The 17,103-nt window shown below is 36.8% G+C and overlaps 1 protein-coding gene across 3 annotated transcripts; it reads right to left on the reverse strand.

Moving 5' to 3' along the window:
• Window positions 1-1,301: 1,301 nt before the first annotated feature.
• On the reverse strand, window positions 1,302-16,688 carry LOC106877176 (5'-3' exonuclease PLD3). 3 transcript variants are annotated; one of them, XM_014926007.3, is made up of 10 exons: window positions 16,101-16,688; window positions 11,284-11,409; window positions 10,190-10,370; window positions 9,528-9,651; window positions 8,705-8,838; window positions 7,901-8,098; window positions 5,959-6,098; window positions 5,043-5,205; window positions 3,701-3,803; window positions 1,302-3,167 (listed from the first exon to the last, which is right to left on the reverse strand). In XM_014926007.3, exons 2-10 carry the CDS (start codon window positions 11,370-11,372, stop codon window positions 2,992-2,994), a joined length of 1,308 nt encoding a protein of 435 aa, XP_014781493.1. In that variant the 5' UTR covers window positions 11,373-11,409; window positions 16,101-16,688; the 3' UTR covers window positions 1,302-2,991. The 3 variants fall into 3 exon arrangements, with proteins under 3 accessions (XP_014781493.1, XP_014781494.1, XP_014781495.1); XM_014926008.3 differs by lacking the exon at window positions 16,101-16,688 and adding an exon at window positions 12,836-13,796; XM_014926009.3 differs by lacking the exon at window positions 16,101-16,688 and adding an exon at window positions 13,236-13,447.
• Between the last annotated feature and the right edge of the window lie 415 nt (window positions 16,689-17,103).

Consider the following 17,103-nt stretch of genomic DNA (forward strand, 5'->3'; position numbering starts at 1 on the left):
ACACAAAAATGAAAATAATACTGACATCTCATTTTAACAGATATATTTACCAAAATGACACAAAAATATCTTGAAATACCAAAGAATAACTTTATTCAATAATATCACCATTGGCTTCAACGGCCTCCAGATTACTTCAGAATCTCCTGCAACTCTTCTGGACGGTCTCCTTGTTTAAGTTGGTGAATGCTGTCATAATCCTTGCCTTCAGTTCATCTTTGGTGTTGCAAGGAGTTTTGTTGGTCTCTCGCTCAATTTTGCCCATTACATAATAATCAAGGGTGTTGCAGTCTGGGGAGTTAGGTGGCCAGATGTTAGGGTTGATGTGGTCGCAGAAATTGTCTCATAGCCATGACTGGGTTCTTCTGCTTGTGTGGCATGGTGCAGAGTTCTGTTGCCAGACATAGGGTCTTCCAGCAGCCAGCCCCTTGATCCAGGGCAGCACTACCTCCTCCAGGTACTTGATGTAGGCTCCCGTGTTGAATCTGAGGCCATGTGGGAAGATGAATGGAGGCATAACATCGCCATCACTAGTGATCATTCTAAACACCATGATGTTGACTGGGTGTTTGATTTTTGTCACTCTTGGTACATGTTCTCAGATTGACATCTAAATAATCTGAAATGTCCATATTGGAGCTTCTGGCATGAATGCCAAACAGTACAGCATGTCATTTCCAAATTTCTAACAGGTTCGTGTGTCACATAGCGATGGCCTCTTGGAGCTAGCTTGCAGAAACCATGCCAAAACAGGCGACGGAGGCCTGGTGCCACTTTCTGGCATGTTAATGCTACATGTTTAAAACAAAGTGGTCAAGCCCCACCCCAATATATAGGTTTGGAATTACAAATAAGACAAATAATACTCAACTCACAAAGTAGAGCTTATATATATAAGGAATGGCTGTGTGGTAAGTAGCTTGCTTACCAACCACATGGTTCTGGGTTCATTTCCACTGCATGGCACCTTGGGCAAGTGTCTACTACTACAGCCTTGGGCCAACCAAAGCGTTGTGAGTGGATTTGGTAGACGGAAACTGATAGAAGCCCGTCATGTATATGTGTGTGTGTGTGTGTCTGTCTGTCTGTTTGTCTCCCCACCATCGCTTGACAACCGATACTGGTGTGCTTACATCACTGTAAGTTAGCGGTTCGGCAAAAAGAGTCTGATAAAATAAGTACTAGGCTTACAAAGAATAAGTCCAGGAGCTGATTTGTTCGACTAAAGGCGGTGCTCCAGCATGGCCATAGTCAAATGACTGAAACAAGTAAAAGAGTAAAAGAATAACAGGATATATATATATGTTTGTATATGTTCTTTTTAATATAATTTGAAGCCAAAATTTAAAATGCTATGTAATAATAATAAAATATATATATACAATACACATATATAGATATCACATAGATTTTTCAATAATTGTAGATACAATAATTGCAATCTTTATAACAGATGTATGCTAAAAACGATATCAGAGGAAAACAAAAGAGCACCTCAGCTGTAACCAGCAAAAATGCTTGGTGCCTTTCAGACATTTCGGGCCTTTAATGACATGTACTCATAACCAGCTACATGTTTAAACAAAAATTCATCAACCCTAATATACAATATATTATATATATGATAATTTTAGTGAAATTCTATCTCATTTTCGTAAGGGCAACTATGTTGTAATATTTGAGTTAGCTCTACTGATTGAACTGACTAAACTATCATTAAATATACTCTACATACAATAATTATTTAACATACTACAGGAAATACTAATTCTCCAAACAAATAAATCTCTAGCCTTGCTTTAAAATAATTTTTGTGGTTATAATCCCTTGAGAGAACATGCAGGTCTAACAACTTAAGGGGTTGTTATTTCAGTCCAGTTGAATCACATTCAGTTTCCGGAAAAAGTTACAACCATATGTTTTTCTCACTGAGATTATATATCACCAGTTAATAGCAAGACTAATTAGGGTAATGGAGATTTAGTAATTAGTGTGAGTATATTTATATAGATCACAGTGCATATAAAATATATAATTCTATAAAAGAATGTATCTCTAAATATAGCCAGCATTATGGTTCATGAGATCCATCACATCTTGGGAGATATGTAAATTTGTAAAAGAATGAAGATACTTTTACTAAAATACTGAAAGAGTATACTGATTTATATTGTATAGCTACATGTTTTAATTTTCTTTAGTGATGTTGAAATAATTGCAAATAGGGTCATATTGCTAGCAATTTTATCAGCAAAAAACAATGAAAAAACGAACAAACAAAAAACACCCACCTCCCTTTCAGAATTGCAAGTTAGTAAAGCGTGATTCAAATTTACATGTATGCTGTTGCTTACAGTGGTTAACCAGTCCACCCGATGGTACCTACATACAGACCATATGAATTAGATCACCGAAAGTGAAGAGTCTTGGCTATGAGCATATTTATAGCATTTGTGATCCTTTAGCTCAGTGGTTCTCAACTATTTTTTTTATCTATGGACACCTTTGATTACCATTTTATTCTGGTGAACCCCAATAGCCATTTGATGTTTAAAATCTAGTTTTATAGATCTTTCTTTCAAAATTCCTATTTTCCCTATCCCACATTCCCTTGTGTTGGATGAACCATGAAAAACATTAGAGAAAGAAAACTTAACTGTTTTTTACAATAAATACAACTGAAGCAAAATTTTTTTCATGGACCCAATATGCTATTTGGCTTAGGGACCACAAGGGGTCATAGGGACCCTGGTTGAGAACCACTGCAGCTGGTTGTCCAATACTTTATTTACTCATCCATCTGTAGTTACTCTCCATATAGATTAAATAACATGCAAAGAAAGCTAAGAGTTTGATTCACCCATCGTATACTGGTTAAAAATTTAAACAAAGAAAAAAAAACCCACCTCAGAAATACGCACTGTAACAGCAGTGGTTAGTTCACAAGAGGTTAGTAAACTCAAATTCATAAAAGAAAATTTTAGAATCTTTTTAGACTTTAGTAGGATCAATATCATCTAGGTTCCGTGAATATTTAGAGTTCCAGTCTCTTTGAAAGACTGCTTCCAGTTGCTGGTGGAAATGATTTTTTTGTGTTTTTGTTGATCTGACAACCAATCCCAGGCCTGCTGCAGGTGTAAAGTAATCACCACTCCAGCTAGATGTCCCTGAAACAAGATAAAGGTATATAATTAATTATTTTTATGTAAACAGTAAATGGAATGTTTGCTGAAGCACATACCACTCAACTCATCATCATTATCATCATCATCATGTATCATTTCTTTTTCCATGGCAGTATGGGTTGGGTTGTTCTATAAGAAGTGAAAAGCCAGTGGGGTGCACCCAACTCCCATGCCTGCTCTTGCATGTCTGTTTCCACAGCTGGATGCCTTTCCTAATATCGTCCACTTTGCAGAGTGTATCAAATGCTTTTCTTGTGGCACCAGCACCGGTAAGGTCACCAAGTACTCACAAGACAAGAGCCCCTAAACTGTGTTGAGTGTAGTAGTGAAGGAAATTTTGTTTATATCATTTGTTGTCAAGTACCACTGCTTGACACCTGGTGTGTGTTGATTTACTCAAGGTGGTACCCTTTTCTTCAAGGGGGTGCCCTTTGCTTCAAGGGGGTGCCCCAGTTCAATGTTTGAAACAAGTAAAAGACAAAGCTGAAGGATAAAAGTTTGTCAAGATATCTTACCAATAAAGGCATCAGTGTCTGTGACCATGAATTTGTTATGGTTAATACATAAAGAAGGAATCTCTCTTTGCTCCTTGGTAAAATATGGTACTTCAAACATTTTCTATAATTCAGAATCAAAGTAATAATTATGTTACAATAATGATTACAGAAATCTGGCTGAGATTTTTAATAAAAGATTATCTATTTTCTTCATAAACAAAAAAATGTCATTACAATGAACGACAGACACTGAGATAGTTTGAAGCTGATTGTTCTCGGACTAGGTATGACAGTAGCCACTGTTGTGAGTTTCTTGATGTTAACTGGTCATTGAGTGTTGCTGTTGCTGCCGTCCATTGTTTTTATGTTGTCACAGTGTTCTGGTCTGCTGCTGGTTGTGCTACTGTCTGTTCAGCAGTTTCTGTGTCGAATCTGCTGTCTGCCATCTGTCCATAGTGGTTAAAATGTGCTGAATATATAGTCTTGCTCAAAAAAAGTGTGCCAAAGATGCAATTTTTAAGATTCCACACAAAGTCTTGAATGGTCAGATTTTCTTGATGACATAGGTAATATTCTAGCAAATTGTAATCATATTCTTGGGTTGGTTTTTTTTCACATTGGAAATAGTGATCCGAGCATTATTGCTAAATATTCTTCCAAGATTTATGAAATTAACTTATTTATATTTTAGTATTTCTCTTATCTAAGTCTTGCCTATAACATGAAAATTTGGTGAGGTGTTTGAATAACTAAAAACACCAGTTAAATGAAGAAGGACATCAACATCATCATTTAACATACATGTTCCATGCTGGCCAAAGGACTGCATTGTGCTCCAGTGTCAACTTTGGTATAGTTTCTAAACTCAGCCAGTTTGCAGTATATACTGGGTGGCTTTTTATTTCATGTCACTACCACTAACAGTACTTAATATTGTGTGTGTATGTGTGTGTGAGAGGGAGGGAGAGAGAGAGAGAGAGAGAGAGAGAGAGAGAGAGAGAGAGAGAGAGAGAGAGAGAGAACCATTAAAACATTAAGACAGTATTGAATCAGCAACGCCAACTAAAAATTGCCAAAATGTCCCAGACCCTAATAGGGAGATTACTTCAATATTAATAGACAGGTGTTGGTTCTAGCCATGTCCAGATCTCTTACCGGTATTTCACCTAATTCCAGACAATATTTTCATTTGACTGATGTTTAAAAGACTTGTTAATTTATTGTTTAACACCCCCCCCCCCCCACACACACACACACAGAGTAACATTATTTCAGATATCAAAATATTTCGTGTATTGTCATTAATTAGGAATTTGAATTGGAGAAAGAATTCTTGTTTTTCAGAATATAAATTGCTTACCACTTGCATTTTAGCCTTTGTAGCACTGTTTAAGTTAGCCAAAGACTTGAGAAAGTTGAACATACTAGCTTTGTTGTGCTTCCAATGGCTACCAAGTAGAAAAACTTCAACACCTTTGGTAATTGATACATTTCTAAGAGCTCTGTCAATAATTGGCCAAAACCTGTAAATACAATATTAATTTCACAGAATTATTATCAATAATATTATTATTGGAATAAGGAAAAAATTCTGTATAAATCATAATATTTATCAACATTTATATCCAATTCATAATCTATTCACCAAATGCCTTGAGGGGGCCACATGTACTGTAAACTCCATGGTTTTAGGTTTATGTTAATATTTATTATTATAAAATAATTTACAAATTATTATAATAGGTAGCAAAGCTGCCAGGATTGTTAGTGCACTGGACGAAATGTTTCGTGGTATTTCACCTGTCACTACGTTCTGAGTTCAAATTCTGCTGAGGATGACTTTGCCTTTCATCCTTTCAGGGTCGATAAAATAAGTACCAGTCAAACACTGAGGTCAATGTAATCGACTAGTCCCCTCCCCCAAAATTTCAAGCCTGGTGCCTTTAGTAGAAAGGATTATTATTATTAATATTATTATTATAAAATATTAGGTTGTCCGGAAAGTTTGTGCCGATGGCCCAATGCTATAGTACAAGACACTTGCCCAAGATGCCATGCAGTGGGACTGAACCAGGAGCCATGTGGTTGGGAAGCAAACTTCTTACAACACAGCCATGCCTGCATCTGTATGTTTGTGAATGAATTAATGTAGAGTGCAAGGTTTTTGAAAGAAAGCTAGATGTAACATAAAATAACATCAATATGAACTCAGTGAAATTAAATCCTAACAAAAATTAAACCAACAAAGGAGTAAAAAAAAGCCCCAAAAAACATACAATGAAGGGCGTTGAAATTCCAAAGCAGGAGCATAATCCATAACAGCAATGTGGATAAACTTCTTAGCAGAATTGATAACATCTAGTATTGCATCAATATCACCGGTTCGGCCATTTGCACAGAAAGCAGGCGGGGAAATCTGGGAAAGAAAAAACAAATGATTTATTTGATTGACCTCATGAAACGATCCATTTTCTGGGGTCTATTGAATTTATATTGTTAACAAAGACACTAAAATGTTTCAAGAAATTTTTTCAAAAAAATGAGAAAGAAGGACTGGAGATTTGGTCTCTACAAAACTCAATGCAGGCAATTTACCAAAATTAAGTGAAATTGGTCCCACAATAATCTGATATTCTTTCTGTTTATTTCAAACTTGACGCCTCGTTGCTGTTTTAATGACAAGGTGGAATCAGAAGTTTTTGTAATGTCTCCACCACCCCCTCCTCATGATTCTCTCTCCACCTTCTTTCCTCTGAGATCTCTCTCCCTCTTTCTCTTGCTCTCTCTAGCAACATGTCCTGTCTTCCAATGCCCTGTTGTCAGTTATGCCAAAGCAAATGAAAGGTATTTGACCTACCACTCTCGCTCTCTCTCTTTCACAAGTAGCTTCTTTGCATTTTGCCTGGGCTCTGTTGCTTTTAGATCTTGGTCTCTGTTCTTCTCTTTCAAACTGGTGAGTTGCCTCTTTTGAGAGAGGGGGGGAGAGAGAAAGAGGTCCACCTTCTCAATCTTTTTCTTAAATTATTTAATGTATAACATAAAAATCTATAACTAACAACTACGACATACCATAAAAATCATAAGTAACAGACAAACGAAATAACATTGTTTTCTTCTCTTGCCTGCTGGTCATGTGACAGTTTGTCTACCAATTAATAAGGTCATGTGATACAATGTGTTGCTTACACAATGTGTTGTCACATTCCAACAGTCTCTATCTTTAACTACATATCTCGTATTTCCACATTCCAGCGTTGCTATCATGCTCCTTTTTGACCCTTTCTTTTTACCCTTATATTCTATTGTTTACGAACACATACAAATGTCCCACATACAATTTTATGATGGTTTGGCATTTCATTCTTTAGAATACACTGAATGACATTTTAAAACTGTTGTCTCTTGCTTGGTTCAGTCATTGTACTGTGGCCATACTGGTGCACTGCATTGAAGGATTTTGGTCAAATAGATCCACTCCAGTTCTATTTTCCTTCACTCTGATACTTATTCTACTGATCTCTTGTGCCAAGCTTTTAAGTTATGGGGATGTAAACAAACCAGTGGGGGTTGTCAAGTAGTGGAGAAGGACACACACACACACACACACACATACATAGCTTCCACACAGTTTTTGTCTACGAAATTCATTCACATTGGTTAACTTGGCGCTATAGTAGAAGACACTTGTCCAAGATGCCATGCAATGGGAGTGAACCCAAAACCACGTGATCGCAAAGTGAGATCCTTAACTGCACAGTCATGCCTCAGTGAAATTTGCATAGATTTATGTGGACCAGTAATGAAAAACAATGGAAAACAAGGTACACAAACTATGAGTTTATTTTCCACTGGTGTTATGATTTGTCTCTGAGTAAGTCTGAACATTTCAACAAATAAACAGTTAAGTAGATATCTTGGAAACTGTGACTGATTCCTCTCCAACAGATGTGAGATATGTGTCCCTATTGACTGCTTTTCAGAATAGATATCATCATTTACTATTTGTTTTCCACGTCGGCATGGGTTGGATGGTTTAATAGGAGTTGGCAAGCCAGAAGATTGCACCAAGCTCTGCTGTCTGTGCTTTAGCATGGTTTCTACAGCCTGCTTCTCGGAAAAGGTTGCCCATGCCTGGTTTAAGCTATGCCAATGTAGTATGTGAATGTAAAATAATGACAACGATTAGTTGCATATTATTCTGATATGTAGAGAACTTACCGACAAGTATACGTTACTATTGCTGTCATTGAGATTGGTGTTCAAGGGTCTTTCTTTATTGATTGTGGTGTTGTACATTTCTGGCCATGGTTTAGGAATTTTATCAACTATTGTCAGATGCCAATAGGTATCAAATATTTTGCCCATATCTTCTGCAAGTGATTTGCAGTTGGAAATTATAACCCCGAGATCTTTCACCTAAAATAGAAAAGACAATGAATAAATGTACTAACTAGAAAACAAAACAGATAAATGCTAACAAATAGTTGAGAACAGTGAGCAACGAAATGTCTCCCTAGTGAGGTATGTACCCTTCAATATACTATATGCTATATTAGTGGTTAGTACATATATATACTATATTAGTGGTTAGTACAAGGTCTGATCAAAAAGTGTCAGGACTGGTACTGTAAAAAAAAAACTACAAAATATATCAATCCGGCATTTAATCTCTTTTGAAGTAGTCCCCTTCGGAAGGCACACACTTTATCTAGCAGTTTCCTCAGTCAAACCGTCCAACCCATGCCAGCATGGAAAGTGGACGTTAAACGATGATGATGATTTGTTTCTCTGGGATTAGTCAAGTGAGGGTGAAACCACTGATGAAACCCCAATAACGATTGAAACAATGTCCAAGACTCTTTTCATCATCTTTTCAATCTACAGAGAAATTTTACATGATTGTATATTTATTACACAGGTTTATAAATATTAAAAGCTAAATAAATATAGATGAATTTTTTTTTTAAATGAAGAAATTAGAGAAAAAATTAAGCCAAGTATTTGGAAAAAAATATCTCTTACTTGAGTGAGAGAGCGCCAATTAAGATTAGAACTGCCAATATAGAAATGCCTTCTGTCAATAATCCATATCTTTGTATGCATAATTCCACCTCCCATCAGTTTTTTTATGTCAATCTGTTGAACTGAAGCATGAGCTGAAAAGAAGAAAGAAAAAAAAAAGAAAAGAAACCTCATCATTTAATGCCTGCTCTCCATGCTGGCATGGGTCAGACGGTTTAACTGGTACTGGTAAGTGGAGAGCTGCACCAAGTTCCAGTTTTATTCGGCTGGGTTTCTACAGCTGGATGCCCTTTCTAACACCAACCACTCCAAGAGTGTAACGGGTGCTTTTTACATCCAGCGGGACAGGTGTTTCTATGTGCTAGCGGCACAGGTGTTTTTACATACCTTTGGTATGGGTGCCAGTTATGTAACAGTGGCATTGGCCAATACTATGATTTCACTTGGCTTGGCAAGTCTTCTCAAGCACAGCATATTACCAAAGGTCCCAGTGACTTGTCATTGCCTTCGTAAAACCCAGCATTCGAACATCATGCTTTACCACCTCATCCCATGTCTTTCTAGGTCTACTTCTTCCACAGGTTTGCTCCACAGTTTAGAGATTGGCACTCCTTTACACAGTTGTCCTCGTCCATAAAAATTTGAGATTGCAATTTCTTTGAAGCCATTTTTAAAAACTAAACTCTCTGTTACTCTACAATGACTGATAGAATGAATATCAGGGAACGATTTACTAGTCAAAAATTCTTCAAGGCAGTGCCCCAGCATGGCCTCAGTCGAATAACTGAAACAAGTAAAGGCAAAAGATAGGAAATTTTCTCACCTTCTTCAATTAATATTCCTATATCTGGACTTTGCATTTTAGAATTTGGTTTATTTTCAAGTAATTTGATTTCTACGTTCCTGTTTTTACCAGCAGACAAAAGATGTTGAAAAAGGCTGGTATCCTATAGAAAGAAGTGTAAAATTTTTTATCAGTTATTTTTTTATAATATGGTTCATAGAATATTGGTTACAAATTTTAGCACAAGGCCAGTATTTTCAAGGGAAGAGGCTAAGTTGATTACATCGACCCCAGTGTGCAACTGGTACTTATTTTTATCAACCCTGAAAGGATGTAAGGCAGTCGACTTCGGTGACATTTGAACTCAGAACATAAAGATGGACGAAATGCCGCAAAGCATTTTGTCTGCTATGCTAACCATTCTGCCAGCTCACTGCCTTATCATGGTCAACAGAATAGTAAAATGTATTTATGCGGCATGGAGAGTGGAGGTTGGTATGCATGGGCGACTGCTGGTCTTCCATAAACAACCTTGCCTGGACTTGTGTCTTGGGGGGTAACTTTTTAGGTGCAATCCCATGGTCATTCATGACTGAACAGGGTCTCTTCCCTCCTGTAAAGACACTTAAGGTGTTCATCTAGGTTTAATGAGGATATCATACATTAATAAGGGAACAAAAAAACAAAACAAAACAACTTACTACCCAATCTGATGGTGATTGATGTACATCTTGGGCTTCCAGTGTCCAATGTAAAGAGGCTATCTCAATTGTATCCTTGGCTTCTTCAATCAAAGACAAGAGACCGTCATAAGTAGATAGGTGTGATGGTGAACCTGGGGCATAGGTCATATCTTTGGGGACAGTCTCAACTAAGGATATCCTAGAAATAGAAATATGAAAGATTCATATTTGAGTTCAGATAGTTATTAAGGTGTAAAAAAATTGGTCTTTGACTCCTGGCATTGATGACAAGGCAAATATTCTCACCATTCTCAAAGCTGTGATTGACAGGAAAGAAAGAGAGTAACAGCCCTACACCACCACCACCATTCAATGTCTGTTATCCATGCTGGCATGGATTGGCCGGTTTGACTGGGCTGGAAGGCTGTGCCAGGCTCCAATCTGATCTGTAATGGTTTTTCTACGACTGGATGCCCTTCCTAATGCCAACCACTCCGAGAGTGTAATGGGTGCTTTTACATACCACCGGCACGGGTGCCATTTCTGTGACACCGGTATCTGCCACGACTGTGATTTTGCTTGGCTTGATGGGTCTTCTTCTCAAGCACGACATAATGCCAAAGGTCTTGATACCTTGACATAAATTGAGCAGGCTTTCTGATGCCCACAAAAGAATAGCCAAAAGAAGTCTTGGCCAATGTTTGGAACATTACAATTTCCACCAATGGGATTGAAGCATATGAAAGTATGTGCCTACACTTGAAAGATGGTAGTGCTCTATGAACTTCAGATTTTCTGAGATTTGTTGTCATTGCTGCCTCTGCTGTTGTCTGTCACCTCTTTTCTTCATCAACCAAGAGGAGACAGGGAAGCTTCAGTAAAGGAGTTCTTCGCCCTCAAAGGACAAGAACTGGTATCAATATAGGGCCATAGAACAGGCATAAAGAAGGCTTCAGATGATGCAACATGATGGCCTCTTCTTTGGATGCTGGGCTGTTTCTGTTGTAACTTGATGAACAAAGCAATTAAATGACTAAAATATTGCAAAACTTTACAGTTAATAATTATAATTAATATAGTAATGCAATTTTGCATACATGAAATCTACTTACCAACAGTCATCAACAAAAGCTTGACGATTTTCCAGTAGGAAAGTTAAGATAACCACAGAAACACTTGCAAAAAAGATAACCAAGGTCATTGTTCAATCTTTTGATGTAGCTCACTTCATTAGCAATCTAAAACAACAACAACAAAAGAACAAAATTTCATGTATACATAATTTATCATATGTGTGTGTGTGTATGTATGCATGTGTATGTATGTAAGTGTGTGTGTGTGTATGCATGTGTATGTAAGCGTTTGTGTGTGTGTGTGTGTATACTCTGCTGAGTGGTTGGTGTTAGGTAGGGCATCCAACAGTAAAAGTCCTGCCAAAACAGCTACAGAAGTCTAGTGCAGGCTCCTGCCTGGCCATCTCTTTGCAAACCGTCCAACCCATGCCAGAATGGAAAGCGGATGTTGAACAATGATGATAGTAATGATGCTGATGATGTGTGTGTGTGTGTGTGTGTATACATATATATGTATGTCTGTGTATGCATGTATGTGTGTGTTTGCTTGTATGTATATATATATATATTTAAAGAGATAGGTAGCGACGTAAATACACCAACACCAGTTGTCAAGCAGTGATGGGTGACAAACACATATGAAGACACACACACACACACACATAAATGACAGGCTTCTTTTAGTTTCTGTCTACAAAATCCACTCAGAGAGAGAGAGAGAGAGAGAGAGAGAGAGAGAGAGAGAGAGAGATAGAGAGAGAGAGAGAGAGAGAAGTTGTTTGTAGGTAATATCCTCTCTACTATAGGCAGATGACCTTAAAAGGTACTGGTCGGCCCGCATCTATAATAGAAGACACTTGCCCAAGGTGCCGTGCAGTGGGACTGGACCATGTGATTGCAAAACGGGGCTTCTTAACCTGACAGTCACGAACATATATGGCATGAATCCATACTTCAAGCTGTAACGGAGCATTGGAAATATGCAAAACATTTCTTTAAAATCGGTAAAATTGTTGATGTTCTTTAATTTCAAGAATGGGGATTTGTTTCTTAATAATCAACATATAAATGAAATAGAGATTTTGAAACACTGACTCTAACAAAAACATTGACGGAATGAATGAATGTGTGTGTGTGTGTGTGTGTGTGTGTGCGTACGCAAGCATGCAAGTCCCTTCAAATACAGAAGACATCTACGGATCACAAATAAATGTTTACGAATTCAATACTTAAAGTATACTTTAAGCTTGATACTCACAAACGAAAGAGCAACCGGCTCGAATCAAAGTATAGTTTAACTCGAGTTCTTGAAGAAAGAATTTAACCCCCTTATTAATACGTTACAGATAATCTCCAGATCAAAGATCTGCAAGACCTTGAAATTTAGCAGAGGAACAGAAAAGAACATGCAAATTTACTGCCGGACAGGTGGGCCATTTAAAATAAGTTCGCACGAATAAACTCATGTGGAATAGAACTTCAAGAGAATTTCAAGAGCAGAGAAATACTTGTTGCATCCAACTTGAAGAATTTTAGTCGAATAAATCGACCCTAGTACTTAATTTTTTAAAACCTGGTACTTATTCTATACCTGTTTCTTTTGCCGAACCGCTAAGTTACGAGGAACTTCTTTAATTTTGATTTGAGCTTGAACGTCAGTGTCGGATTTCATCCTTCCATGATTTCGGATTAAATATGTTAGTTCTATCAATTGTAAAATATATAAAATAACTTAATTGCAGACTTCTATCCTTATAAAAAACCGGAAATTTCTCGAACAGTCTATAAATACACTTGTTGCGCTGCATTTAGGCCTCTTAGGTGCTGGTAGAGTAAATTGTAGAAGCTACAACACGAGAGTAGTGGACACAAGTACGGTCATGTAATTAAGAAGTTTTTGAAACACTATCTCTATAAGAGACATTTTGATGGAATGAATGAGTGTGTGTGTACGTACGTACGCATGCATGCATGCATGTAAGCATGCTTACATAAACTTTGTTGTGGAAGTCCCTTCAAATGCAGAAGACAGCTATGGATCTCAGATGAAGGTTTACGAACTATGTGATTTCTAGTTCGAGCCTGCTGTGAACACTTTGGGTTCTGCAATAGTCTCAATTTCCTGACCAGGTGGTACGTTGTATTATTTGAGCAAAGCACTTCATTTCACGTTGCTTTGCGATCACTTCGGCATCTGATGTGTGGCACCCCGTGCACCTGTACAGACAATGTATATTTGATGGAGGGCGGGAGCTAATGTACAGCACAAACATTTATTTGATCTCTATAAACAAATCATCTATGCAGGTCGTTAAGCAAGAAGTTGCGGAAGCTTCGTCTGTCGTTTACGAAAGCAGAATCTTCTATGGTATCGAAACTTATGCCGAAGTTTGCCAGACAGTCCATGCTGTTTTAGAGTGATCATACCTAAATCAGTCCCTGTTTTAACATCATATTGTGGCCCTTTAGCGGACTCCGTGGCAAACATTTTATGACCAGATCTTCGGTTTGAGGAAAACTTCTTCCTACTAGTTTACGAGGACTTGACTAATAGGCGTTGCCCTTCCTCCGCAAACTAGGCCATAAAAATAAATGAAAATAATAATTAAAAAATTACATGGTATACCAGTAATGATATGACTTATTTTTTCAATTGAAGTTAACTGCATATTTGTTATATTGGATATAAAAATGCGAAGATAAATAGAGCGAACATAAAGTGATATGAACAGAAAATCCAATATCAAATACATGTAAACATGACACAGTTTTACAAAGTTTGTGCTTTCTAATGTTACTTAGCCCCACGGCTAGCCCTACAACCAAAGGCGTCCCACCTGGTCTTTTTTTTTAATATATACCATACTAGATTGTCTAATGTATGCGTCTTCATATATATCAATAACGATATGGTGTGGTCAAGGGAAATTTAGCTGCTGTTTCTAAGAACTCGAGCGACCACATAAAGGCTCGTCTAGTTCGAGTTTTCAATATAAATAAAGCAAGCAGAGAAACACCATAAACATGTGGAAGAATTTCTTGTGATATATTCACTAGCAGTGCGTGTCCTACTCGCTATAGTAACCAAGCTAAATTTCCCTAGACCACACAATATACATAGCGATTATAATATATACGCCTGTGTGAAATCTGTGTCGTTTATGCAGTGGCGGTAATTTTCAAATGTTAATGTCTTTTATTTATTCTGAGGTGATAAAATTCAATTTTGTACGAAGAAGTTTTTGAGGATTTGACGATACGCCATAAAGCTAAACCCTTTATGGACGGGAAACCTAAGGTAATCCCATAGACCGGCCTTCCCCATTTTTGATATATAATATATATGGAGTCGAGTTAGTTTCTTTATTCTAATTATCTTCTGTGGATGTACAAGTCTTCGTAACTTGCCTGAAGACCCTCAAACAAAATAGTAGCAAGAGTGGACTCGATCCATGAGAACAGAAAAAAAAATTATTAATCTTCACTATCGTATCGACTGCTCTTTTTCGTCAATAATAAACTTGTGTGTGCGCACTCAGCTTCGATCCCACCGCGCGGCACTTAGGGATTTTATTATAGTCGCAGGTTGACTTGTAGAAATAGTGTAGACGAAACAGCGGACTTCCGGGATATTTAGCACTACCAGAGGGAAGAGAAAGGGCCACGCACTGGAGGTCAAAAGTGTGAAGAAAAAAACAGCAAATTAAATTTTTTGAAAAAAAAGATAAAAAATTCCCATCCAATGTCTTGCCCTTTTCTTTCCCCATTGAGATAGAGACTGATATCTCTTCCGAAAGTCCGCCGACGGAAGTTATATAGGAAGCTCAGCGGACAGAACTCATGTAAATCAACAGGACAAGCTTTTCACAGTTTCTCCCTGAAAATGACCACGTACACACACAATTCTACAGCGTAAGTTCAAATGATATGACAACAGGAGCGCTCCTGGACGAAACCATTTACTTTTAAATAAAAACAGTATAACAGTAACAAATAATAATTATACGATACATTGCTAATTTTCACGCAATTTCGCTAATTTATGATGCCCATAAATTTGAAGAAACAAAAAGTCAGTGGAGGCAATAAAATTTACTTTGTGTATGCATGAAACTGATATAAAAAAAAGATATAAAATAAAGTTTTTTGCAGGGACATTTAAGGGCACTTGTTCATTCACGTGCGGATTTAATCATGTTCCATTCTGACTTTCTTATGCTTTTTGTTTTCCCTAAAGTCTAAGGATTTTTATGTTTTAGCATCAACGATTGAGAATTTCTGCTTTGTTTTAAATCGGACACAGCTTAAAGTTTCTATTTTTTTAAAAAACGAAATATGTTTAACTAATACAAAAGTACTTTTTCTATATGCCAATATAAATTTTGTGCATTTGTAATTACATGTTCATCCTTAATAAATTTAAACTACAGCATTATAATACTGTTTTTGATATAAAATACATAAGAATATTATGTAGAAAACTTATTACAAGATATTCGTGTTCTTTTTCCGCATCATTAAGATATATATTTATAAAGCATTAGATTGAAGACGTTAGTTATTTTCTTAAGTTCTTATTCACTGTTTTAAAATTTTTTTACAGATTCTAAATCTCATAATATCCTGAGACCGTTTAAAAAAAAAAGGGGGCGAGAAAGGGTTAAAAATAAATAAACCACGCTTAAATGAATAAGTGTCCTTTAAGTCCCGTAACTCTTACTGAAAAACACTATACATTTACCCCAGTGTGTGTATATATATATATATATATATATATATATATATATATATATATATGTATACATATCCACATACATTAATAAAATCTAATAATGTTTGATGTATAATATGCAGACCTTAGTGGTGCTGGCGCAAAATCGTTAGAACTTCAGGTTACGACCAAAAGTTGACACCCAAAACAAAGTTTCATTAGGTTGACGGGTTTCCTTCAAAGCTCCGTGATTAAACTGTAAATGCTGTCAATTGAAATCAAGCTGACAGCGAGGTATCATATGCCTATCCTTTTTGATTTTGTGTGAAATACATACATTCAACAATGAAAATAACTGCAGTATTTATATTAATTGTCATCAATTCTATTATAAAAGTCGAAGTCACATGACAACCTGTCGATAAAACGAGGGCGTCATGCTTTAACACAATTCCCCGTTTAGTTTGAATTCAAATAGAGAAATATGTTTGTGGGGGTGTATTGAAAGAATGCTTTAAAGACAACGTTTTAAATTTCAGTAAGTTTCCAGTTAAATAAATGAGTCCTAGAACTGATGACCCCTTTGATAAATATTTTCAAATTTTCAATGATTCAAATGCTTGACTGGATTTATTATAAACCTGTATCAATATTATTCAATACAACCCAAATGGTTAGGGGGACAGGCATACATCTTTGTTCTCTTCCCTGACATTTTTAGTTCAAAGCTTTCAATCAGGCGTGATAAAATACTTACCAGACAACTCTAGTAGTAAGGTTGCCTCTATTGCCTATACCTGATCACTTCAAACCAATATGAAGCAGTGTGTGGTGTGTGTATATATGTGGTGCTGACCAGCTCCTATTAAACCATCCAACCCATGCCAACATGGAAAGTGGATATTAAATGATGATATATGTATATTTTGTTCTTTCCTTAGTTAATGTAATGGCATTTCATAAAATATAGTGCTGATGCCACATAAAAATCACCCATACCAGTGCTGTATAAAAGCACCCAGTACACTCTGTAAAATGGTTGGCATTAAGAAGGGCATCCAGCCATACAAACCATGTCAAAACAGACGGAGCCTGAACAGCTCGTCAGCTGGCCGGCTCCTGTCAATCCGTCCAACCCATGCCAGCAT

The sequence above is a fragment of the Octopus bimaculoides genome, chromosome 11, assembly GCF_046866305.1.
Source record: "Octopus bimaculoides isolate indiv1 chromosome 11, ASM4686630v1, whole genome shotgun sequence".
Taxonomy (NCBI): domain Eukaryota; kingdom Metazoa; phylum Mollusca; class Cephalopoda; order Octopoda; family Octopodidae; genus Octopus; species Octopus bimaculoides.

What these genes read in the sequence shown, in the direction of transcription:
- LOC106877176 (XM_014926007.3), bottom strand. Translation starts at nt 11,372, where the DNA reads ATGACCTTGGTTATCTTTTTTGCAAGTGTTTCTGTGGTTATCTTAACT. An exon ending in ATTGGCGCTCTCTCACTCAA is followed by an intron (nt 8,099 to 8,704) that starts GTAAGAGATATT and finishes TTTCTATTTTAG; the next exon opens with GTGAAAGATCTCGGGGTTAT. An exon ending in CAAAGGCTAAAATGCAAGTG is followed by an intron (nt 3,804 to 5,042) that starts GTAAGCAATTTA and finishes TCTGAATTATAG; the next exon opens with AAAATGTTTGAAGTACCATA.